The following is a 26,080-nucleotide window of genomic DNA, read 5'->3' as shown; positions in this document are numbered from 1 at the left end:
TTATTTATTTATTTCTTTTAGAGACTAGTAGCATTCCACCTTTTTCTACATAGTAGGGCAACAGGACATGGACTTTTCTTCAGCCATAATACCCTACAAGGGAATTCTGTGCCAAAAAAATAAAATTTCTGTGCACAATATTTTAAAATTCTGCAAATTTCTGCTTTTTTTTTGTCAAACAACACTATATAATTATGCCAGTTTCAATTATTTTGGTAATTTACTTCAAAATACCTAATAGCAACTACCTCTGCAACAATACAGACAACAACAACAAAAAGATTCCCCCCAAGAGTAGAGAGTTAAAGAAACCCATACGACAACCCTGTTTCTTTGTCCCTTCCCCCCAGAATCTAGCTGCGGGGCCAGACATCTACACCCCATCCCTGAGCCTAGCCATGGCCCCAGCCCAGACACCCCCATCCCCTTCTCACCACAGCCCAGCTGTGAGGCCCTTGTGGCCCAAACACCTGCACCCTCTTCTCCCAGAACCCAGCTGCCGGGCCCTCCTGTCGAGACACCTGCACCCTCTTCCCACAGAGGCCAGCCGCCGGGCCCGCTTCAGACCTGCACCCCCTCCCGAAGGCCCAGCCACAGGATCAGACACCCACATCTTCTCCTGTGCGCCCCCACTCCCCCGCAAGAGCCCAGCCGTGGGGCCCCCTTGCCCAGACACCTGCACCCCCTCCACCACAGAGTCCAGCTGCAAGGTCAGACACCCACACCTTCCTCCCAGAGCCCAGCTATGGGGGCCCCCAGCCCACACATTTACACCCTTTCCTCCCAGAGCCCAGCCATAGGTTCCCCTGGGTCAGACACGGGCACCCTCTCCCTCCCTCCCAGAACCCAGCTCTGGGCATCCCACAGTCCTGACACCCACACCCTCTACACCAGAGAGCTACTAGCTAAAAATTTTGAAGATTTTCAGTTATAAGGGGGTATTGAAGATAGAAAACAGGCTGGATGTAAACCAAGAGACTGTCAACTATGGACCACCCCTGTGTATGTATTATCCACAGTACAATCTCAGAGTTCTGAGCACCAGAGTTACAAACTGACCAGTTAGCCATACACTTTATTTGTAATCCGAAGTACGCAATCATATCAGGCAGCAGCAGCGACCAAAAAAAAAAAAAGCAAATACAGTACTGTGTTAAAGGTAAACTACTAAAAAAAATAAAGGAAAAGCAGTATTTTTCTTCTGCATAGTAAAGTTGCAAAGCTATATGAAGCCAATGTTCAGTTGTAAACTTTTGAAAGAACAACCATAATATTTTATTCAGCCTTAGGAACATTTCAGAGCTATTAACAACCTCCATTTCTGAGGTGTTTGTAACTCTGAGGTTCTACTGTATTGTAAATTAATCTGATAATTAATAACACTCACCTCATTAATCTTTATATTTAGTGTGACAATTCATTAACACAAGTTCATTAAAAAATTTACACTCTAGGAAAACATTTTCAAATGAACCAAATAATACTATTCAAGGATTAATCATGTTTGAACATAAAGTATGTGATATTTGACTTATCAGCAGAGGCTTGTTGCAATGAAGGCATATACCAAGGGTGGCCACCCTGAGCCTGAGAAGGAGACAGAATTTACCAATGTACATTGCTAAAGAGCCATAGTAACACATCAGCAGCCCCACCATCAGCCCTCCTCCCGCAAACTCCCAGTGCCTCCCACCTACTGGCAGCCCCACCAATCAGCACCTCCCAATCAGCTGTTTCATGGCATGCAGGAGGCTTGGTGGGGGGTTGGGGAAGTGAGGGCATGGCAGGCTCAGAGGAGGAGGTGGGAAGGGGTGGAGTGGTGGCAGGGCCTGTGGCAGAGCCAAGGGTTGAGCAGTGAGCACCCTTCAGCACATTGGAAAGTTGGCACTTGTAGCTACAGCCCCCGAGTTGGTGCCTATACAAGGAGCCGCATATTAACTTCTGAAGAGCTGGATGTGGCTCCGGAGCCACAGGTTGGCCACCCCTGGCATATACTAATGCAGAGAGAGTAGCCTCTGCTACTTCCAAATATTATGCACAGAATAACTGAATTATTATTTAAAACAAACATTGTAAAAATTAACCATGAAACATTTTCAGATCTGTTTCTAAAAAAAGAGCACCACAAATGAGACTACTGAAATATATTAATTACCTGGATGACAGAATAATACCAGGAAAGGGGAAAATCAAATACCCGTAAAGCTGCTGTCCTCAAAGAAAAGTGTGTCTCACTAACAGCTTCTTCTGACATGGTTCTTCTCTCCCATAACCTCATTAAGTGAAACTACCTCGAAAACATTTTAGTCACACATGGTATCTCTCAGTCTGCCAAATGAAAATTACATGTTAAATTATATCACAAGCATATACATAGTTTTCTTCTGAAAACTTCCAACAACCAAACATTATAGGATGCATGTTTATTTTGGATAACGTTTATATGAAGGGGTGAAACTAGTGTTCTCAGTAGCAACTACCAAGAATAGGGTGAAAAACTGAGATAAAATTAGGCCGAAATACTTTTAACTGCTCTGTGGAGAAAGTGCCCCATATTCAATCATAGGGATCTACACACGGAACAGCTTGCGAGATGGAGCCTTTAGTTCTTTTATTATGAATAATTCCCATACCGAATTTACTTTTGAAAGTCATGATCTCTATTTCTTAGGAAACAAAATCTGCTATCTAAAAAGATTTGCAAATCTTAAAATTGAATAATCAGTGACATAGAGGTTAAGCACCTGAAGTAGCTTCTCTTCCCTTTAAGGTATGAATCTTCTACAATCACACAATGGGGAATAACGTGGCTGCTCAAAGTTGCTGCAGTTTCATTTCTTAAAGGGAATTTCATTATTTATTCTCAATAAAGCCAGATACAAAGTAAAATGTAGGGATAGCTCAGTGGTTTGAGCATTGGCCTGCTAAACCCAGAGTCATGAGTTTAATCCTTGAGGGGGCTATTTAGGGAACTGGGGTAAAAATCTGTCTGGGGATAGGTCCCGCCTTGAGCAGGGGGTTGGACTAGATGACGACTTGGGGTCCCTTCCAACCCTGATATTCTATGATTCTAAGAATTCTAGATACAAGTCTCCTTTGGACAAACCACTTACTAGAATAAACAAAAAAGCAGAAGGCCCACACAGACAGGCTGTAGGGTCAGTTGTAGAGACAGGCCATTTGGTACCTGTCAAGTAGTTCATCATATGGCAGGGGAGACCCTCTGAGCAGGATACAAAGATTTGGGGTGTAACTGCCGGGGCTCGGGCTTCAGCCCTGCTTCTGCTGAAGCCCCAAGATCTGGCAGACACACCCAGCGGGGCTGAAGCCCCAAGACCCCTCTCCCTGCTGGCAGAAGCCAGAGGCAATGCATAATTTTTGCTAGGGTTTGCTGGACCGGCTCACTCACATGGCGCTGCCGGGCCTCCTCCCTGCAGGGCAGCTGCTGGATCTGGCAAGCTGTGGCCATGGCGAAAGGCAGCAGCAAACAGCTGGGAGCAGCAGGGAAAGCTGCTGCTTGCTGCTGCCTCTCTTTCTAGAGCTAAAGCAGAGAGGCCTCTCCCTGCAGCTCCTACCTATTTACCATTGTCTCTCCACAGGGAGCTAACACTTGGGAGCTGCAAGGAGAAGCCACTGAGAATAAGAAGGGAAGCATGTCTGGTAGGACCTGACTCAAGCTTGGGGGGAGCGGGGGGGTTAACCGCAGAAGCCCCGGGCTCTCCCCACCAGTCTCATAGGCAGAGAATTGGGGGGGGGGGGGATATAGAGAGGAAATCCATGAGTCACGCTTTAATGGTAAAAGAGCTACATAGTACATACAGCTCAGGCGCTGCGGTCCGGCCACCCCATCATATGGGGAAAGGTAAAGAAATTTCTCTCCATCCTAAACTATCCACCCTGCCTGGACTCTGTCTCCGCGATGTTCCTGGGGAAGGACGGTCCTTTCCCCTCTCTGTCGGCCCCACCTCCGAGGCGCTGTGAACAGAGCATCCTTGTCCCCGCCTCAGGCGGGCTAGCGGTAGCAAACCCCCGCAGCCTGCCGCTGGGGCGGGGGTGGCGGAGAGCTGCCTCCGCCTGGCGTAGTGTTCCGCAGAGGCCCGGTCACCGCGTCTGGGCAGCGCCGAGCCCCCCGTGCCACCGGGACCCGGGTCACTCACAGCGCAGTCTACGCGCTGCACGGGCTCGGGGCCCCCCGAGGCCAGGGCGGGGCGACCCGGGGCGAGACCAGTGAGCGGCCTCGCTCTGCCCGTACCCGGTCAGGAGCAGGACCCGCGCCAAGAAATGGCCGCAGCCAGCTAAGGGACGAACACACAGCACGCCCGTGCGCAGACAGAGGCTCGCTCGCTCCCTCCCGCCAGCTGCGCCCCACCTAGGCTGCGCTGCAGGGCTCCAGCCGACGCCCCAAGTTACCTGCCACCGGTGAGAACAGCAACCAGTGCCCTGCCCCAGCAGCGCCCTCACCCATCCGCCCGCTGCTAGGAGACAGACAGGAGATCTACTTCCGGTGTCAAAAAAAAGAAACACGGGCGGGACGGAGGAGCCATTGACACCACGTGGGCAATACACCGCGAGAATCAGTCGCCGCCATCTTAGTGCGGGACAAACCCCTGTATGAGACACCCAGCACCGCCATCTTTGTGCGGGGCGCAGCTATCGGAATGTGTGCGGGACAGACAAGCAAGCACCGCCATCTTTGTGAGGGGCGCACATCAGCGTCCGGGGCAGAGAGCAGCAGGCGAAGCGGAAGGAACCGCCGCTGCGGGCAGCGAGGGACAAGCGAATAGCGAGTCCCTGTGAGCTGGGCACCGCGGACCAGGTAAGGCCGCCGCGCAGCGAGTCCTCGGCCCGGACCCCGACCTCCGCACGTCGCCTGCCGCCTCGTCTGGGCGCTGGGTCCTTGCTGCGGAGAAATGACCCGCTCCTTGGCGGCTCCTTCCCTGAGGCGGCCGGGCGGGCCCTGCCCCTCGCGCCTGGGCTCTGACACGGCCGCCTCCGCCAATCCCTGCCCCGGACCCGCCCTCCGCGAGCGAGGCCGCCGCCGGTGCCCCGGCCCCTCCGAGGCGGGGGTCATGTAGAGCCTGTCCCCGGTCACTGCCACGCCCCGAGCCGGCGGTGCGGGAGGGGCTGCTCGGTCCGTCACTAACGAGCGGGGCTGCGGCAGCCGGCGGGAGGGAGCGCGGTGGAGAGGCCGGCACCAGGGGCGGGGCTGCTCGCCGCTAAGCAGGTTTGCCCTTGGGGGTTGCGCTGTGTAATGGGCCCTGCCAGGGGCTGGTGTCCGGCGGGGTCTGCTCGGCGCCGCTGTAACTGTGAGCAGTGCTGTGCAGTAGGTAAAATGTGCCAAGCAAATACTGCAGTAGGCTCATTGGTGTGAAAATCAATGTAAACTTCTACATGATGGTGGGCTCCGCGCTAGCAGAATCCTCATCGAATTGGGGTGTACAGTTCCCTGTGCTGTTAGTGGAATTTTTAATTAAAAAAAAAAAGTAAATGAGTTGTTTGGATGTATCAGAATAGGATGGAATATTTAAACAAATGACCTTAGACCTAAAGAGCATACTCTCATTTTCAGTGTGGTTTTATGTTGAGTTTCCTTTTATTGAGAGAGCACAGGAATTACAAGAACAAAGGGTAATGAAAATGGTTTGCCTGTAAAAATACTACTTGACTAGGGTGAGTTTTGCATCTCAGAGCAGGGACAGTATTTTCTTCTGTTCTTCTCAGTGTTATCACTGAACATGCTATGGCAGTTGACAACAATATGGCAGTGTCTTATAATAAGTGTGGAAAAGTACATTTTGTGTCTGGGCTGATAAAGTGTTGTTGATGTTGTAAGGATAGAATAGATGTATTGATGGAGATTACTACTGGGAAGAAGAATGTAAAGCATCTTTAGTCAATTGGTAAACTAAAGGATAAAGTGAAAATAAAAGCGATGTTCCTTTTGTCACATCTCTTAATGCAGGAACAAAGATGCTCAAAACAAATGTGAAAAGCTATTATTTGTGCAATTTATAGTCAACATGAGGAAATTACTGCTGAAGGAGTTGAAGGCCTATTGTAGCAGGATTTTTGAAAGGACTAGATAATTTTGTGTGCACATATACAAAGCTATTTGATAGAAAAATCTACAAATTATTTGCATACATAAAGAAATCTGAAACTTATTTGGACACATACTTTGCAATACTATGAATTGAATACAGTTATTTATTTTGTTAATGTACAAGTGGTGGTGTAACAGTTGCTGAAAGACCCATAACTGAATTTCTTGACTTTTGTGTATTTAAATCTGCAGGTATAATGTTGCACTGTAGCCATATTTCTTTGATTGGAAAAAAAAATAAGTGCACTTGAATGTGTGGCTATTGAAGTAAACACAGGTGCAAACAAAGACCCTGATCCTTAAAACTTGATCTGCGCAGGCAAACCCTTATGCCATCATGGAGCTAGCTGCAGGATTAGAGTCAAATTTGATCCACATTTATTTCTTCCCAAACTTCAAAGTGATGGTCTTTGGGTGTGTGGTTTTTTTTGTTTTGTTTTTGTTTTTTAAAATCATTTAAACTCTTATTAGTGGTCAACTTTTTTTTTAATTATCTACATAAGATAATTATATTTCCATGACTGGCATGTAATACCATATAAGGCAATCACTGTCTTTATTGATTAACTTTTCTGACTGCTGTATTTTTAATAAACAGTCTTAACATAAACTGCATTATTTTTCTATTTGTGCCCAGACTAAGACTTTGTTTCCTCATAATTTTATTTCTGTATGTTTAATCTTGATGAACATGAATTCTTTCAGAATCCTACAAAACTTATTTGGATCTGTTCATTGTATATAGTGTATATTGATTAGCGATCAGGAAAAAGTCCTATGAAATCACCTGGTAAAATAGCTGTATATTTTAAGGACCTCAGCATAATGAAGGAAGTGGGATGTGTGTATTTATGTATTCATTCCAATACACTATAGCAGGGGTAGGAAACCTATAGCACGGGTGCTGAAGGCACCACACGAGCTGATTTTCAGTGACACTCACACTGACCGGGTCTTGGCCACCAGTCCAGGGGGATCTGCATTTTAATTTAATTTTAAATGAAGTGCCTTAAACATTCTGAAACCTTATTTCCTTTACATACAACTATAGTTTAGTTTATATATTATAGACTTATAGAAAGAGACCTTCTAAAAATTTTTTAAAATGTATTATTGGCACGCAAAACCTTAAATTAGAGTGAATAAATGAAGACTCGGCACACCACTTCTGAAAGGTTGCCGATCCCTGCACTATAGAATTTCTATAGTTAAGTGGGGAAGATGAAAGCAATGGCTTACATTAAATACTTTTTTATAATTTTGTTTTAATATATCATGATGCTATTTAAAACTAAGGCTTTGGCTACACTTGCATTTCAAAGCGCTGCCGCGGCAGCGCTGCCGCGGCAGCGCTTTGAAGCGCTAAGTGTAATCAAAGCACCAGCGCTGGGAGAAAACTCTCCCAGCGCTGTCCGTACTCCACTTCCCTGTGGGGAATAACGGACAGCGCTGGGAGCGCGGCTCCCAGCGCTGGGGCTTTGACTACACTGGCGCTTTGTAGCGCCGCAATTTGCAGCGCTGCAGAGGGTGTGTTTTCACACCCTGCTGCAGCGCTGCAAATTTGTAAGTGTAGCCAAGCCCTAAGTGGAAATGGGGTCTAAGCTTTAGGTTCTGTGCATGAGCCTGTCGGATACTTTTGGTGCTATCTGAATCGTCTATCTAAGTGTTTGAGGGGTTGGGGACCCTTTTCAATGATAGGACCTTTATGGATGAGGTAGTTCTTCAGTGTTAAGCACTATGCAAGTCTATGGTGCTGTGGAATTATAAGTAGTAAATGGAGAAAGAGGCTGCCTAACATGATGATTTAAGATGCCATTCATGTTGCTCTAATTGTCAAATCTGCTCAGTAGAACTCTTATGAAAAAGTATTATATAACATACTTTGATTTTTAAGATGAGCCTAACAGTGTCAATACCTTACTTCTATAGGACCACAATTGTGCATGGTGCTATACATGATCACTTACATGGTAAATGAAAATGTGCTAAATAAGTAACAGGTCTGTATCTTGAAAAGCAAAGGCATGTCTGGTTCAATGACCGTATGGTACAATATACAAGAACATAAGAATGTCCATACTGGATCAGTGCTGTGGTCCATCTAATCCAGTGTCCTATCTTTTGAAAGTGTCCAGTGCCAGGTGCTTCAGAGGGAATGAACAGGATCGAGTAATTATGAGTGATCCATCCTCTGTCATCCAGTCCCAGCTTCTGGCAGTTGGAGGTTTAGGGACATTGTAGAGTGGGATTGTTCCCCTGACCATATTGGCTAATAGCCATAGAGACCAATGCTTGATAGAATGAACATCCTGATAGAAGCTTTTGGGAAGACAACAGAGGGAAGTAGGAGCACATTAACTAGAAGGTTTTTCCAAGTGAACAGTAGCCACTTGAGATGCATTATGGTCCAGTGGGTAGGACAGTGAACTAGGAATGAGGAGATTTGGGTTCTGTTCCTAACTCTGCTGCTGTTCATAGAATCATAGAACTGGAAGGGATCTCGAGGGATCATCTAGTCCAGTCCCCTGCACTTGTGGAAGGACTAATTATCTAGACCATTCCTGACAGTTGTTTGTCTAACCTGCTCTTAAAAATCTCCAATGATGGAGATTCCACAACTGCTCTACGCAATTTATTCCAGGGCTTAACCACCCTGACAGGAAGTTTTTCCTAATGTCCAACCTAAACCTCCCTTGCTGCAATTTAAGCCCCATTGCTTCTAGTCCTGTCCTCAGAGATTAAGAACAATTTTTCTCCCTTCTCATCGTAGCAGCCTTTTACATACTTGAAAACTGTTATCATGTCCCCTCTCAGTCTTCTCTTTTCCAGACTCAACAAACCGAATTTTTTTCAGTCTTCTCTCATAGGTCATGTTTTATAGGCCATTTTTGTTGCTCTTCTCTGACTTTCTCCAATTTGTCCACATCCTTCCTGAAATGTGGTGCCCAGAACTGGACACAATACTCCAGTTGAGACCTAATCAACGTGGAGTAGAGCAGAAGAATTTCTTCTTGTGTCTCGCTTACAACACTCCTGCTAATACATCCCAAAATCATGTTTGCTTTTTTTGCAACAGCGTTACACTGTTTACTCATATTTAGCTTGTGGTTCACTATGACCCCCAGATCCCTTTCCACAATACTCCTTCCTAGGGAGTCATTTCCCATTTCGTATGTGTGCAACTGATTGTTCCTTCTTAAGTGGAGTACCATGCATTTGTCCTTATTGAATTTCATCCAATTTACTTCAGACCAATTTACTTCAGATATGCTTCTAACAAATTTTTTTTATATATTTGGCATTAAACCAGCCTTGCATCAGAGAAAGTGGAAGTCTGGCAAAAGAACTGAAGGAAAGAGTTCTGTACTACATGTGATGTTTTCCTTTTGACATCTAATGTGCCTGCTCAGGAGTATATGTCACTGTAAATAAATGAGACCAGGATAAAGTTCCCTGTATCCGCTTCTTTCTCCTTCAACAAGGGAGTCATGGACTGTGAAATCTGGTTTTTCCCCCGTGAAATCTGTGGGTTTTGTGTGCTTTTACCGTATATTATACAGATTTCACAGGGGAGACGAGAGTTTCTCAAACTGGGAGTCCTGACCCAAAAGGGAGTTGCAAGATTATTTTAGAGGGGTTGCACTATTGCCATCCTTACTGCTGTGCTGCCTTCAGAGCTGGGTGGCCAGTAAGTGGTGGCTGCTGACTGAGCACCCAGCTCTGCAGGCAGCAGCACAGAAGTAAGGGTGGCAGTACCATACCATGCCATCCTGACTTCTGAGCTACTGCTGGCAGTGTGGCTCTACCTTCAGAGCTGGGTTCCCAGTCTGCCACTCTCCAACTGCCCAGCTCTGAAGGCAGTGCCACTGCCAGCAGCAGTGCAGAAGTAAGGGTAGTAGTATCACAACCCCCCCTGCAATGCCTTGCAACCACCCTCCAACTCCTTTTTGGGTCCGGATCCCTACAGTTACAACACTATGAAATTTCAGATTTAAATAGCTGAAATCATGAAACTTATATTTTTTAAATCCCATTGCCACGGTCAATTTCATTAATTTGCTAGGGCCCTAGTGATTAGGTTCTCCCTCATTGTTCAGTGTGGGGGAACATGACTTCACCTACATTGCCCTTGTTGCTTGCACGGTAGCAGGATTTCAGAGGTCTATGTCTCAATAAGTTGCAAATACAAACATGCATTTTAGTGCAGGCTTGCAATTTAGCAGGTTTAGCTATATTTAATTTTATTTACTAGATTCTGTTACTTTCAATAAACAGTTACTTGCATTCATTTTAAAATGCAGTGTGTGCATTTTCTAAATGTACTTTTATTTAACTGAACAGATAATGGGATTGTCCTGGGTTTATATTATAAGGTTAAATGTATACAGCAGCTCTGTCAAATGTCTCATATTACTGCTTACAAGAATAAAATTTCTTCAGGTTATACTTAATTTTGTTTATTCCTGTCTTGTAGATATTACCTCATCTTAAATGCTACAGGAGCTAGAAAACTACTGTTATTAAAATGTCAGCTCTCAGCAGTGATTGCCCACACTTGGAATCCGTTGGCGAAATAACAAAGGAAGAATTGATACAGAAATCTCATGTGAGTTTCAGTTCTTTAGTTGGCTCCCTGCTGGAGTAAAACTAGTTGTGTATTTTAGCTGCAAGGCTTGTTGCTAATGGCTCGACAAAATTACTGTTTGTGCAACACATTTAAGTGGTAAATGTTATCGTAGACAAAATATTTAGGTTAAAATCTTACAATTTACACTGTAAATTGCAGTGTACATGATCTGAGTTCTACTGTTAAACAAAAGAAACAAGAAGAATGGAGCTGATGAAGCAGTAAAACTAGTTATTTCATACATTACATTTAAAGATGAATAATTGTATACCAGCAGTTCCAGCTAGCCTGTCTCAAGGGTTCTCTACCTCTTTCATAGTATGGACTATATTTTAAGACAGATTTTTGTGGGCTGGCTCCTATTTGTGATTGTACAGAGCGCTTCCCTTTTCATTTGCAATCAGGTAACGTCCTTGTAGCAACTACAGTCACTAAGGTGGAAAAGTAACATAAAGAAAAAAAATATTGTATTTTAGCTGACTTTTAATGCTATTATCAGAGAAAATAAAGAGAAGAAGCTAGCATCCTGTGACCAGCCAACTCTCACTGGACCACCACATGCTTCTTGGTCCAAGGACCACAGTTTGAGAACCTCTGCTGTATCTAACCTTTGCTTCCTATACCTATCTATCTCATAGAGCTGGAAGGTACCCTGAAAGGTCATTGAGTCCAGCCTGCTGCCTTCACTAGCAGGACCAAGTACTGATTTTTGCTCCAGATCCCTAAGTGGCCCCCTCAAGGATTGAACTCACAATCCTGGGTTTAGCAGGCCAATGCTCAGACCACTGAGCTATCCCTCCCTCCAACCTCATTAAATATGGCAGCTGAAACTTTTAATAATTCATAACTGTAGTGGCTCTGAGGTGGAGAAAGACTCCAACTTCTTCTGCTTTATGTATATTTTCTTAAACTGAAAATGCAACAGTTGGGTTCTTGTTTCTCTGTTCAGAAATATGGCACTCCTGTGCTACTACATATTTTTGTATGCTGTTTATTTTGCAATTTAAAAATTTCGTGCTTCTGTATTAAAGGAAAGACAAGCCTCAGAATAGTTCGTTTTAAAAAAAATGATAACCGGTGTCTGTCAGTGTGACCGTGAAAGCTTAAAATGGGATGATATATGTACTTAAACTTTACACTGTTTCCTTTTTAAGCCCCAAATAACAAGTAAAATATCACATCGTGCTGTATAGCAGGCTTTTCTCTTTATGTTTATTCCCTTCTATTCTAGAACATTTAAGAAATTTAGAGAGTTTTGGAGCATTCTAATAAGGTGATAGAAGTGGAACAAAAACTGAATGGCATCAACAAAATTCTTGATTTTAAACTAAGACTAGATTACAAAAATTGTAAATTCATCTGGTGATAAGCTACTGAGTATTTAAAGTCTTCATTTGCAGTTACTTTGTGTTGTTTTGCATTGGATTCTTGTTTTTTGGGCCATGCTACCACAATGGTCCCTTCTTCCCTTGAAATCTATGAAAACCATTGTGATCAAGTCTGACGTCCTGTCCAACACAGACCACAGAACTTCCCCAAAATAATTCCTAGAGCAGGTCTTTTAGAAAAAATCCAATCTTGATTTAAAAATTGTCAATGATGGAGAATCCACCATGATCTTATTAAATTTTTCCAATGGTTCATTACTCACACTGTTAAAAATGTACACCTCATTTCCAGTTTGAATTTGTCTAGCTTGAACTTCCAGCTATTGGATCATGTTAGACCTTTCTCTGCTAGACTGAAGAACCCATTATTAAATATTTGTTCCTCATGAAGGTACATATAGACCAGGGGTGGGCAAACATTTTGGCCCGAGGGCCACAGTGGGGTTGCAAAACTGTATGGAGGGCCAGGTAGGGAAGTCTGTGCCTCCCCAAACAGCCTGGCCCCCGTCCCCTATTTGCTCCCGCCCCCGACTGCCTGTATTAGAACTCCCGACCCATCCAACCACCCCCACCACCACCACCCTCGCTCCTTGTCCCCGCCCACCTCCTCCCAGGACCCTCCAGCCCCTATCCCCTGACTGTCCCACCAGAACATCTGCCCCATTCAACTGCTCCCTGTCTCCTGCTGCTCCCCGGGACCTCCTGCCCTTCATCCAACCTCCTTGCCTCCTTACCATGCTGCTCAGAGCAGCAGGACTGGCTTATTGGAAAGCCTGGGAGGTGGGCAGGTGCAAGCCACGCTGCCCATGCGGCAGCGATGGCATAACTGTGGGGCAGGAGGGGCAGCAGGGGTGGGGCCAGGGGCTAGCTTCGCCTGCCGGGAGCTCAAGGGCCGGGCAGGATGATCCCGTGGGCTGCATGTGGCCTGCGTGCCGTAGTTTGCCCACCTCTGATATAGACTGTAATCAAGTCACTCTGTAACCTTTTCTTTGTTAAGCTCAGTCATAAGGCCTATTTTCTAATCCTTCAGTTCACTGGTTCTCAACTAGGGGTACACATACCCCTGGGGGTATGCACAGGTTTTCCAGGGGGTACTCAATCTAGATCAGTGTTTTTCAACTTGATGGTTGTGACCCTCAGGGAGGGTCTCAGGATGGATGCAGGGAGATTGCAAGTGCAGTGCTGATACTAGGGGTGGCAAGCAGGGCCATTGCCTGGAACCGTGTGCCACAGGGGGCCCTGTAAAGCTACGTTACAGTGCTTCAGCTCTGGGCAGCAGGGCTTGAGCATGAGCCCCACCCACTGCCCAGGGCTCCAGCTTCCGACAAAACTCACAAGTGAAAAACCAGGCTCAAGTATCACACTGAAATGTAACCTCAATATTTATATTCCAGTTGATTTTATAATTATATGGTAAAAATGAGAAAGTAATCAATTTTTCGGTAATAGTGTGCTGTGACACTCTTGTGTTTTTATGTCTGATTTTCTAAGCAAGTAGTTTTTAAATGAGGTGAAACTTGGTGTACGCAAGACAAATCAGACTCCTGAAAGGGGTATAGTAGTTTGGAAAGGCTGAGAACCATTGCTTTAGTTAATCATTTTCCTAAATGATTAGGAGAACCCTGGAGAGGGTTCTTCTCTGAACCCTCTCCAGTTTATCAACATTCTTCTTAAATTGTGTTCACCAGAACTGGCTGGACACAGTACTCCAGCAGTGGTCACACCAGTGCCAAATACAGAGGTAAAAAACCCTCTTTACTGCTACTCTAAAGTCCCCTGTTCATGCATTCAGGATCTCATTAGCTCTTTTGGCTACAGTATCCCACTGGGAGCTCATATTCAGCTGATTATCCAACATGACCCTTAAATCTTTTTCAAAAGTCACTGCTTCCCAAGGTAGAGTCCCCCATCCTGTAAGTATGGCCTACATTCTTTGTTCCTAGAGGTATACATTTACATTTATCCATACTAAAAAGCATCAGTGACACATCCTCTGCATTATTTACCATTCCCCCAGTGTTTGTGTCATCTGCAAACTCTTATCAGTGATGATGACTTTGTTTTCTTCCAAGTCATTGATAAAAATGTTAAATAGCATTGGGCTAAGAACCAATCCCTGAAAACTGGATTAGTAAAATAATTCCTTATTTATATTTTATTAACAGGGCACTTGTCAGGACTGCAAAGTTAGAGGACCAAACCTTTGGGCATGCTTAGAGGTAAGCTGATCTACTGCAGGGGATGTGTGTGATAGATCTGGATACTCCTCTAGTGAAGCTGTATTTAAAGGTTTGCAGCAATTCCTGCACAAACAGCTATTCTGAGGGGCTTAAAATTTAACTCTAAACATTATTTTATATCAAAGCTTACCATATATGCTTTTAGCCTCTAAGTGGTGTGCTTTGTAACCAAGATTCAGGCACACTTACATTTTGTAACTGAAAATGATCATGAGTTTAAAAATGAAATTTTGCTGTCTGTTCACTGGCCTTTCCAGGGTTATTTGTCAGTGAGGTAAATTATAAAATAGCTTTAGGAAATCCTATGTTCTGCCTGGTCAGAAGTCCAGAGAAGGTCTTAATGCATCACAACAAATTACATTTCTTGAGTTGCTTTACAAAGAGTGGAAATACTATTGGTATTTACAGTAAATATTGACTTGTCAGAGCACAACATTATCTGGTGCAATGTTTCTCAAATGCAGCCACTGTGTCCGCATGTGGCCACCAGGGACTTTTCTTGTGGCCACAACCTCCTGGGTGGTGATGGGGTGAGGGAAAAGCCAGCAGTGGTTGGGCCCTGCCCACCTCTGGAGATACAAGAACTGGAGGCACAGGCAGCTAGTGAGTTCCCCACCTTCCCAGGGCTGGTGGGGTCAGGCTTCAGCCATTGGGTTTCAGGCTTCATTCCCAGGCCATACGGTGGCAAGCTGTGGCCGCAAGATCACTCCCCACTCCAGTGCCCTTGGCCCCCAATACCTCCATATCCACCTCCCCATCCAGGGCTTAATTTGTCTCAAAGCTTGCAGGGGCTGAGTAAGTCTGCTGTGAAAAGTGATATTTGTATGTTTGTTAATATCACTTTTCACAGCAAACTTAGTAACTAGCACATCTTTTTAAAAAAAAAAAAAAAATCAAGACAAGAACATACTAAGCACCTTATTTGTGTTTCTATTCTGTTAGGCCCAGTAAAGAATAGACACAGCTGTTAATTATTTTTATTATTGAGTCTGGAAAAAAAATCCTACATAAATTATAATGATATGGACATTTATATGTGCATATTTATTTGTTTTTCCTAAAGTTAAGTAAGTATTTTAGGCCACCAAAAAAATTGTTGAGAATCCCTGACCTAGTGTCACTTCATTATCACCAAGCAAAACAAGTAAAAAAACATTTATTCAAACATTTAAAAATCCTATACAAACATTTAAAAAGTATTCTTTCTTCAGGCTTTGTCCTTACCTACTTACCTCTTTTCCCTCTCCCTCTTAAAATAACTTAACCATCTTACCTCCAGCATTAAGATATATTGCTGCATCACCCTCCCAGCTTTTGGCATGAAGGGGGGCTTCCTGATGTTTTTAAAAAATGAATGGAGAGAATGTTGCATCTGATTAAGGTGCATCTCTGTGATACAAGAGGGGAAGTGCAGCTGAATCATCTGTAAAATGTCCCTCCAGGTGCTGCAGATCTGCCTGAGCAGGGTTTTTCAACTCCTCAGCTCAGATGCATATCTCTTGTCAGCACTCAAATCTGGGCTGAAACGTGACAGGGAGCAGTTTGTATATATTTCTAAAATTGCTTTCCACCCTCCCTCCTCTTCAAGAGAATCCTGGTTGCAAGAAAAATAACAGATTTTTCTGTTCTTTCTCTCAAAAAGAGAGAATGTTAGCTGAAGTATTATGCAATTTCTCATTAAGCTATTTTTTTAAGCTACCAAATTACATCTAAAAAAACTTTTAGCAGGGAAAACCAAAGTGGAAGGAGTGGGAAGGATCGGAATATCAGGTGGAAAAGTCACAAAACCAAAAGGGGGGAAAAGAGAGAACACCAGGCATTTGCTAAACAAAAATCATTTTTTGTCTGTTTTGAATTTATATCCACTTTAATCTAGAACACTTGGACATTTATTGAATAATTTATTTTAATTTCCTACCAATATTTCCACAGAGTGATATTTTAGTCACAATAAGACACTTCAAAGGAGGTTTCATGGTGTGATATCTCCTCTTCTTGGATGATTTGGCACCTTGCCTTCCCGTTTGTCCTTACCAAAACACCCAGCACGTGGTGAGATTCCAGCATGATAGAAACTTCATTATGCCTCATTGCTTAACCAGTACTTATTATCTTCTATAAATGTGTGCTATTAAAGTTTTAGAAAGCAGTTAATGCAATTGACGTTTAAGTACCAACGCTTTGTATGAGCAGCATCTGTGTATATATGTTAATGTACACAAACAGTATGTACAGATTACTTAAGTGCTTGTGTTTGGTGCTCATGGAAATGGGGACTAGTAGCAATGTCTTGAGGTTAGTGTCATACTGACAGCTTCAGGTTTGCATACCAGCTCAGCAAATACATGTTAGATCAGAACTGTAATAATAGAATTATTGAATTATAAATAGACTTTGCATTTTGTAACTCAAATATGGCACATACTTAAAGATGGAATGTTGATGGCTATTAGCCTTCAAGGGTAATAAATCTGTAGGTTATAAAATGTTCAGATGGTCAGTAGCCTTGATGTGCATATAAATGTGCCCTGATGTTCAAATGATTGACATTGAATATTAACAATTTTGACAGATTAGAGGCAAACTCTGAATTAAAGATCGCAAATAATACACACACAATTGAGAGTGGCATGTTCACATTTCATGGAATTTCAGAATATCTTGGACACTTTGTTTTTTAAATAAGAAAAAGATCAAGTTAAAATGGCTGAAGAAGACATACATCAAAAACATTGTCTAACCCCACCCTCAAAATCAAGGAAGTTCAGAGGAAAATCTTGCAGCATTCTCATTGCTTTACTATATTATTTATTGCAGTCCTTACCTTGCATGATACCTTGCTCTTTTCAGAATCCTGCAAATATGCAATAGCGTCAATTAAAAATGCATTTGGAAGCCTTATCACTTTGTTCTGTAGGTATGTTTTGACAACTCACTAAAAAGAATTAACAGCGTATACTGCACCATAATTATTTCTCTTATTTTTGTTTGACAGAATAGATGTTCGTATGTTGGCTGCGGTGAATCCCATGTAGATCACAGTACCATACATTCTCAGGTAGGTGTGTGTGTGTGTGTGTGTGTGTGTGTGTATATATATATATATATATATATATATATATATATATATATATATATATATATATATATATATATATATATATATATATATATACACGGTTTCATTCTAGTTTTTGTCATCTAGGGTCTCTCCATCAAATGGTAAAAGCCCTTTATTCTAGGACAGCAGCTTTTTTCCCCCGACTCCTTAGGGGAGGAGGTGGAGGAAGGAGTTAGACTATTCTTCTTGTTTTTGACCAGTGCAGTCAGGTAGTTTTTCGTGAGTTGAAGCTTTTCTTGTTGTTAATGCCTTCTTGCCCTTGGGGATCATGTCTAATTCATTTGGGGGCCCGTGTGTTTATAATATGATTATGCAGCTACATAATTATTCATCTATTTAAACATACTGCATAATTGTGCTCCCCAACATAAAATGCCTCATGCATCTCACTTGGGAGTTAACACTGCAGTTTAATTATGCTCTTTTAGATTAACTATTTCATTGCTGATCATTTTAACAAAAATTCTTTATCACGGTTGGATGTAGAGGCAGGCACTAGGTCTGGGTGCAGTGGAACAGTTAATTACTGTCAAGGTGTAACAATGGAGGAGGAATTTTGTCTCCCTGGTGCAACATCCTGCTTCTCCTTGACAATTTCTGGAAAGCATCTTTGTGCTTGTAATATACAAATTTGCATAAAATACATTGAATTTAATGTTGAAATCAATAATGAAGAGTTTGTACTAATGTGAGGAAGGGGTGGAAAAATCATTATTGCATAGTCCAGGATTCCTGCTCCATAATTCAGGTTTAATGTGCAGCTTAGCTCACAGACCCTTGTTCATAATTCCTGCAACTCCTAGCAGCACTCTGCCATCTGACTTGTGTTTGGAGGCGTTACTAAGTTTTTTTTTGTCTTTTACTCTTCTCAGACATTATTATATAAACAGCAATGTCTTTTTTTTTTTTTTTTTTTTTTTTTTAAAAAATAGATTATTTCTTCCTAGGTATGATGCTTGGGTTAATTGTCTGTCTGCACTGCAGTAAAAGACCCGCGGCATGGCTGCAGCTGGCCTGGGCTAGCTGACTTTTGTTCACAGGGCTATAAAATTACAGAGTAGATGTTTGAGTTTGGGCTGGAGTCCAGGCTCTGGGACCCAGTGGGGGTGATTTCAGAGTCCAGGCTCCAGGCCAGATGTCTACACTGCAATTTTCAGCCCTGGAGTCAAAGCCCCATAAGCCTGAGTTAACTGACCTGGGCTCTGAGACTTGGTGCCACATATTTTTGTGTTGGATTATATATGTACCCTCTGTGGATGTTTTTCTCTCATGACTTGAATCTACAGCAGAAAGATCTTTGGAAAGATTGTGTAAGTCTTTGAATCTTTGGAGAAAATATACTTTCATGTAGGGCCATTCACTTTACTGTGTAGCCTTCTCTTCCTGACCTCCAGTATATTGCAGTATAACTTTGGAAGCTCTTAGAGAATATCTGAACATTTGGAAAATGTAAATCATATAATAAAGTGCATTTGTATAATATACATATTGATGTACTCCTTCAGTGCATCTCCTACCAAGCTTAGAACCTGGTCATGGAGACTGTGCCTTCAGTTATGGGATAGGTACGGCATAGTTAGATGGGATGCTCTGTGCATATGGACACACTGCTCCACTTTACACAAACCATCTTGAACAGAGTGAACCTTCTTGTGCATTTGCAGTGGCCATTGCCTAGAAGTTCTTAACCATGCACGCTGCAACCTGGTCATGAGATCAGCCAGATTTGGTAAATCCCTGGTGTGAGGTGACCAAAACAAACAAGTTCAGTAAGAGTGCTAGAAATGTCTGTGCATATCAAGAAAGAGCGAAAAAGCTGGCAGAGTTGGGGATTGACTGGACCAGTGACAGGAGTGGATTAAGCAGCTCAAGAGCAGCTATTGTAAAGCAAGGGATGTGAGCCACACCTTTGGGAACATTCCATCATCCTACCTCTTTTAGAAGGAGTTTGACAGGGTGCTGGGTACTGTGCTGAGTGTGGAGCCAACAGTGTGTCACCATCAGTCGGGATGGCGACCTTCTGAACCCTGAATCAGAGGGGAGCTGGAGCAGGCTAGCCAAATAACTCTGGTGCTCACACTAGTTCCTGAGGAGGCTTTGCCACCACAGCAGCTGTAGCATGTCCTGAGTCTATACTCAGAGGGGCAGTTTGATGACCCTCAGGAGGAGCAGCCTGCCGCAGAACCAGCAGAAGTAGCCCCAGAGCCCGGTAAGTTTCTCGCCCCATGTTTGCTGCTGCTGTTTGTTGTTAAAGGAATGGGAGATATTTCTGGTTTATGACCCAAAGCAAAATATATTACTAGCTATGGGTAGCAGCATGCGTCCACTAATGGTGGAATGCGTGCCAGTGCCTTGATTTCAACCCACTACCACCACCATCATGTGGAATTCAAAATGGAGACCAGGAAGCACAAACAGCAGTTAAACAAGCATTCACACTTTCATTTTTATTTGATACTTGTTGTGACAAAGTTCCTCCTCCACCTTGGTGGGTCCTGCGCTTATTGGCGGATTTGCTCGCTCAGCGATTCACCATGTGGGTCAGGAAAGAGCCCAGAGACCTTCCCCTCTAGTAGAAGCCACAGTCCAGGTCAATTCCTCCTGTGTCTAATCAGGAGTTGAGAGTTTTGGGGGGAACCCGGGCCCGCCCTCTACTCCAGGTTCTAACCCAGGGCCCTGTGGACTGCAGCTGTCTAGAGTGCCTCCTGGTACAGCTGTGTGACAGCTACAACTCCCTGGGCTACTTCCCCATGGCCTCCTCCCAACACCTTCTTTATCCTCACCACAGGACCTTTCTTCTGGTGTCTGATAATGCTTGTACTCCTCAGTCTTCCAGCAATATGTCTTCTCACTCTCAGCTCCTCATGCCTCTTGCTCCCAGCTCCACACGTGGTCCTGTCGGCGTACGCCACCGACGTTCTCCTCGTTGTCCAGGACCTGGGCGACTTGGCGCAGGTGGAGGCTTGCCAGGCCGTCTACTCGGCAGCCTCCTCTGCCCGGGTTAACTGGGTCACAAGCTCTGGCCTGGAGGTTGGGGACAGGTGGCAGGCGAGCTCCCTCCCACCTGTGCTTCAGGCCATCCGGTGGAGCGTGGGTACGCTGCTCTATCTCGGCGTTTACCTTTCTGCCACGCATCCGTCTCTGCCGGAAAACTGGTACTGTTTAATGGGCAGGCTGACGGAGTGGCTCCAGAAATGGACAGGACTACTCCGGAGCCTCTCCCCCTGAGGGAGGGCACTGGTGCCCAATCAACTAGTCCTGTCCATGCTCTGGTACTGACTCAACACCCTGGTCCTGGCCCCGGGCTTCCTGGCCCACCTCCAGACGGTGATTCTGGAATTCTTTTGGCCAGGGCTGCACTGGGTCTCTGCAGGGGTCCTCCACCTGCCCCTGGAGGAAGGAGGCCAGGGCCTGAAGTGTCTACACACTCAGGTCCATGTCTTCTGCCTCCAGGCCCTGCAGAGGCTCCTTTTTGGTGCAGGTAGTCCGGCGTGGACTTCCTGCGCCGCTTCCGAGGGTTCCAATACGACCTTTATCTCCATCTGAGAGGTCTTCCGTGAGACCTCTCCGGGCTGCCGGTCTTCTACCAGGACCTCCTCTGGACCTGGAAGCTGTTCTCTGTGACCACATCCGTGGCGGCCACCAAGGGAGCAGATCTCCTTGCAGAGCCCCTGCTACAGGAGTCCCCCTCGGTGCGCCAGAGGTTGGTCCTGGCAGAAGTCACCAGAGTCAGAGACCTCCTGGACTACGACCGGGGAGACTGGCTGGATCTCCTGATGCTTGCTCAGCACATGGGGCTCTCCAGGCCTCGTAATCCCCAGTGCATACTTCAGGAGGTGAGAGCCGCTTTGCTGCCTGCTGCTCGGGCCTACCTCGACCGAGTCCTGCGAGAGGGCACGCCCCACCCACCCTCCACCCCAGGCCCTCCGGACCTTTTCATCAGGCCCCTGCCCCGTGGACCCAACCGGCCCCCCCGCCCTTTCACCATAAGCCGGCTGCACGACTTGCAGCCGGTTTGTTTCCAGACCGCGCCAAGGAAACATCTATACACACTCGTGCTCCACAACTTTCACTTCCTCACCCTCGTGTCCCGCCCTGACACAAAGTGACGGGACCTCCTGCCACCTCTAGAGGGTGAGGAGCCCTGGTGGGCCAGCCTATACTCTGCCCTGGTCCTGAGGCCCGCCGGGGATATCGGTTGGCGGCTCCTTCATGGGGCCGTGAGCATGGGTGTGTACTTTGCACAGTTTACCCCCGTCCCAGACACCTGCCCCTTCTGTTCATGAGGGAGACCACGGTGCACGTTTACTTGGAGTGCGCCAAGTTGCAGCCCCTATTCCAGCTCCTCACAAATATTTTGTTAAGATTTTGGTTGCACTTTTCCCCCTCACCCTTTTATTTATGCACTCCCTATTTGTGGCCCCACAAAGCCTCCTGGCCCTGGCTAAAACGGCCATCCATAAAACCAGGGAGAGGAGGTTGGCCGATAGGGTCTCCTGTGGCTGTGGGGCCTATTTCCAATCTTCTGTCCATTCACACATCCGGGCAGAGTTCCTCTGGGCGGCGTCCGCTGGCTCCCTTGACACCTTCGAGGAGCAGTGGGCGCTGTCCGGGGTTCTCTGCTCAGTGTCCCCATCCGGTTCCCTTTGTTTGACCCTTTGACCTCACTCCCAGCCCTGTTATCTCATTAGTTGTCCCCCGGAATTATTTCCAAGGGAGTGGGGGACAGTTGGGCTCTAGCTGCCCAGCTTTCTTGTCAATTTCATGACTCCCCTGGAGCAGTGACATTTGACGAGAGCTAACAGCCAATGTAAGTAAGTGTCTACACAGACACTGCAGCACCTTAACTACACTGACGTAAGCCTTATCCCTGTCGTGAAAGTGGAGTTATTTTGTCAGTGCTGTAGGGTACATACATTGGTGGGACATAGCTGTAATGCAGACACTGACATAATTAGGTCAACTTAAGCTGCCTTTCGTTGACCTAACTGTGTAGTGTAGACCAGGCCACAGAGTGCTGCATATGTGGCCCACAACGGTAAATAGGTTGAGTGCCATTGCTTTAAACATATAACATTTGTAAATGTTATCTTACCGTTGTTTGTGCTCTTTTTTTACTCTAACTCTGTTGTGTCCATGGAGCTTCTGGGAACCAAAGCATTCCTCTTACAATATACTGAAGCAGCATTATCGAAGTGTCAATTTTTGGCTTTGAGATTCTATAGGCACTTTGCGGATGCACTGAACCATTTTTGAAATACTGAGACAATAATGTACTGTTGGACATGCAGGTCCTTCAGCCTGTGCAGGCCCTTGTACCTCGCCAGCAAAGCCAGATTGCAGCAGGAGCCTGAGATTTCAAACTGTCACAGACCGGTGTAAGAGTTTCTGTGATAAACTTATGGGATATTCTAGACAGGACCAACAAGCAGGTGCAATATGAAAGGGAAAAGGATTCATGACAAGTGGAAAGGCACAGGCTGAAGAGCATGAGGACAGAATTGTAGTGTATGAGGAGACTCTGGCAATATGATTTTTGGAGCAGGAACGTTGCTTGAGGGAGAGAGAGAGAGCTCAACAGAAAGACCTATTGAGAGGCTGCTTGTGCTAATGGTCACAAGAGTACAGAATCCTGCTGCTCCTGCACGACATCCTGTGTTCCCTCCATGATACCATGTGCTGCAGACCGCAAACATTTTGGAAAATTCTATGTTGGGTGACTCCTGCAACTGGGATTTCACACTACTGAAGAGGGCAAATATAGCCCCATGCAGACCTCTGCCCCTGTGCAGTGGCACCAAGTGCCAAAAGTGCAAGAAAAGGAAAGGAGAACTGGCGGTGGGGGCAGAGAACACGGAAGAGTAGGACATTTGCTTTTTGGCACCAGTTTCACTATTTGCACAGTTCACTGTTTATTTTATGCAATATGTTTTATTATTGGTTTTACAACTGGTGTTGGTTTATTGCTATTGTTTTGATAGAGTAATGACAGCTGGGCTGCCTGACAGTGCTTTAATATATATTTTTTGTAATACTGCCATGTTCACAAATAAAGGCTTTTATTTTATTAAGAAAGTTCATTACCATCACTGCATTCCATCAGATAATGATGAGGCACACTGTCTGGCTGAGTGTTCTGGTTCAGCAATCCATTTCTGTCATAGGTCCGTTCAGGAGGAAATAATGGCTCACCTTTGGCTTTACAAAGATTGTTTAGGGCACAGGAAGCTACGACAATGCAGGCAACATTGATGACACTGGAATCTAAACAGTTCTATAAATGGTCCCGGGGGGATTTCAGTCTGCCAAAGGCTCATTCAATCACCATTCTACACTTACTGAGAGTGTAATTAAACCTTCTGGCCAGGGCCTCTGAGATCAGGATACAGTTTCATAAGCCAAGGCAAAAGGTAGTATGCGGGGTTCCCTAGAATAAGAGTGGGGAGAGTTACTCTGTTTATGCCCGCGTTGTCTGGTGAGAATTGTTTCCCAGCCTGTCCATGAAGGTAGATTCCTGATCGGCAGGAAACCCTGGCATCATGGAGTCTTCCAGTACAGCCCATGTTGACATCCATAAATAGGCCTCTGTGGTCCACAAGGACCTCCATAACAACAGTGTAGTATCCTTTGTGATTTATGTACTCATGTGCCTTTGAGGGCAACTCTGGGCACATGAATCCCATCAATGGCTCTGGCACAGTTTGGAAGCCCCATTCTCTGAAAACCAGCTGTAATTCAGGGATATTGTTTAAGCCTACAGCCTTATTGTAAATCACACGCCTGATTGCCACAGAAACCTCCACTGCCACTTTATCCACAGTTGTCTTTCCCATGCTAAACTGATTAGCAATGGACTTGTATCAGTCTGGAGTAGCCAGGTGGATATAGCAACCTGCTTCTGTGGCCATCCTCTTGCATGTGTCATGACACTGGAAGGTTGGGGCAAGCTGCTTACAAAGCTCCAGAAATGTAGCTTTCTTCTTGTGGAGCTTCTCATTAGTGGTCATTCCAGGTCCACATGACAATGTGATCCCACAAGTCTGTGCTTGTTGCGCTGCTCCAGAAGCGCTGATTTACATTGGGGCATCAGCGGCTATACTGAGAGTCACAAACAGCTCCAACAGGTGCCTTTGGTAGGTGAGAGAATGCTATCAATATGTCCAAAAGATGGCCTAACAGGATGTGTCGGTGGGCTGCAACAACTTCCTGTGAGGTGCAGTGTGGACAGTTTTCCCATAGTGCACTATGAACAGAGGAGTAGAGCACCTTCAGCTGCGGAGAGCACTAGGAAGCCTGGGATAGGCTGGTTTGACTCGGGTCTGCGTAATACAGTGTAGATGCTTTAGCATCAGTGTGAGACTTCAGTTCAGACATTCTAAACCTAGTGAGATTTTCCTTCTTCCTCTTTTCTGTTCAGAGGTAGTCAGGTTAGGAATGTTACTTTTAACATGCCCTTTCTATGGACATATGTGGGCTATATGTCTAACTTGGTGCAAAATGCTTTGTTGTTCAGGCTTGAACCCTATTTATTCCATGACAATCCATTACAGATGCATTGCTATTGTTTAGTCAGTCAGCAGTTTGTGCTAGTACTGCTGAATCCAGGCCACGGCTTAGGCCAAGGTGTTGCCCCAGGTGATAATACTGTGCTAGTAATTAGGCCTCGGGTTAGAACACTAAGGAGAACAGCAAGGGGTCTCTTTTTCTAGCAGTTTCAAAGGATCCCCATTACAGTTATTACAACAGAGTCTGGTGTGTATACCATGACAGGCAGTACAATGCCCTTGTGACCACAAGTCTCAATTACTGAGGGCTAGTCTACACTTACCAGCCGGGTCGACGCGGTGAGTTCGACTTCTCGGAGTTCGAACTATCGCGTCTAATCTGGACGCGATAGTTCGAACTCCGGAAGCGCCGCGGTCGACTCCGGTACTCCACCACTGCAAACGGCGGTGGCGGAGTTGACCTTGGAGCCGCGGACTTCGATTCCGCGGTGTCTGGACGGGTGAGTAGTTCGAACTAGGGTACTTCGAATTCAGCTACGCTATTCACGTAGCTGAATTTGCGTACCCTAGTTCGACCCCGCTTCTTAGTATGGACCAGCCCTGCGATTTCTCTTTGCAGGGTAACTCAGCTGCATGCAGCTAGGCCAGAATATAATATGTTTGTTCATTGATTGGAGCAGCTGTGTTCATGTTACATCCACCCCATGTTGTGGATCTTGGCTGTCTACCAAATATCAGGCTGACTTTAACCTGGCACTATTGATTATTAAAATCATAAATGGCATAGACCCTGGCTATACTCAAGGGCTCCTCCATGACTTTTACCACATAGGAATCACATCTCAAGTTGGCAGGTGATTGTAGCTTTTTGGCCCCTTGGATATGGATCCAGTGTCCCCTGACAATCATCTTGGATAATTTCTTTATGCTTCTATTAAATACGTTAAGACTTTTGCCTAAGGCCTCTGGGACTTTTTTTAATCATTATTTGCCCTATATGTAATACCTTAACATCCCTTTCTCCTTGTATTGAATTTCTCATTTGTTTTTACTGGTTTGAATTTCAGGTAGAGGTTTTCTTTTTGTGATACTTTAT

The 26,080-nt window shown here is 45.0% G+C and overlaps 2 protein-coding genes across 8 annotated transcripts in view; one reads left to right on the top strand and one right to left on the bottom strand.

Moving 5' to 3' along the window:
• The window catches only part of MIGA1 (mitoguardin 1), a 62,438-nt gene extending 57,436 nt beyond the window's left edge, over window positions 1–5,002 (bottom strand). The window contains exons 1-2 of one of the 5 annotated variants that reach the window (XM_045026399.1): window positions 4,858–5,002; window positions 2,156–2,328 (exon numbers count right to left, since the gene is read on the bottom strand). In XM_045026399.1, the coding sequence (XP_044882334.1) occupies window positions 2,156–2,278 (123 nt within the window). In that variant the 5' untranslated portion in view covers window positions 2,279–2,328; window positions 4,858–5,002. Of the gene's footprint in view, window positions 1–2,155; window positions 2,332–4,410; window positions 4,546–4,608; window positions 4,744–4,857 lie in introns of those variants that run through there. The other 4 variants (XM_045026398.1, XM_045026397.1, XM_045026401.1 and 1 more) reach the window with 4 other exon arrangements.
• Window positions 4,578–26,080, top strand: part of USP33 (ubiquitin specific peptidase 33) — an 82,886-nt gene continuing 61,383 nt past the window's right edge. For 2 of the 3 annotated variants that reach the window (XM_045026370.1, XM_045026368.1), the window contains exons 1-4: window positions 4,603–4,816; window positions 10,578–10,709; window positions 14,284–14,337; window positions 17,354–17,416. In XM_045026370.1, coding sequence (XP_044882305.1) covers window positions 10,629–10,709; window positions 14,284–14,337; window positions 17,354–17,416 — 198 coding nt within the window. In that variant the 5' untranslated portion in view covers window positions 4,603–4,816; window positions 10,578–10,628. Of the gene's footprint in view, window positions 4,817–10,577; window positions 10,710–14,283; window positions 14,338–17,353; window positions 17,417–26,080 lie in introns of all 3 variants that reach the window. The other variant, XR_006581472.1, reaches the window with a different exon arrangement.

This window comes from Mauremys mutica, chromosome 8 (genome assembly GCF_020497125.1).
Source record: "Mauremys mutica isolate MM-2020 ecotype Southern chromosome 8, ASM2049712v1, whole genome shotgun sequence".
NCBI classification, from domain to species: domain Eukaryota; kingdom Metazoa; phylum Chordata; order Testudines; family Geoemydidae; genus Mauremys; species Mauremys mutica.
The sequence above is the reverse complement of the archived record's forward strand: the minus strand, read 5'-3'. Positions and strand labels throughout refer to the sequence as shown.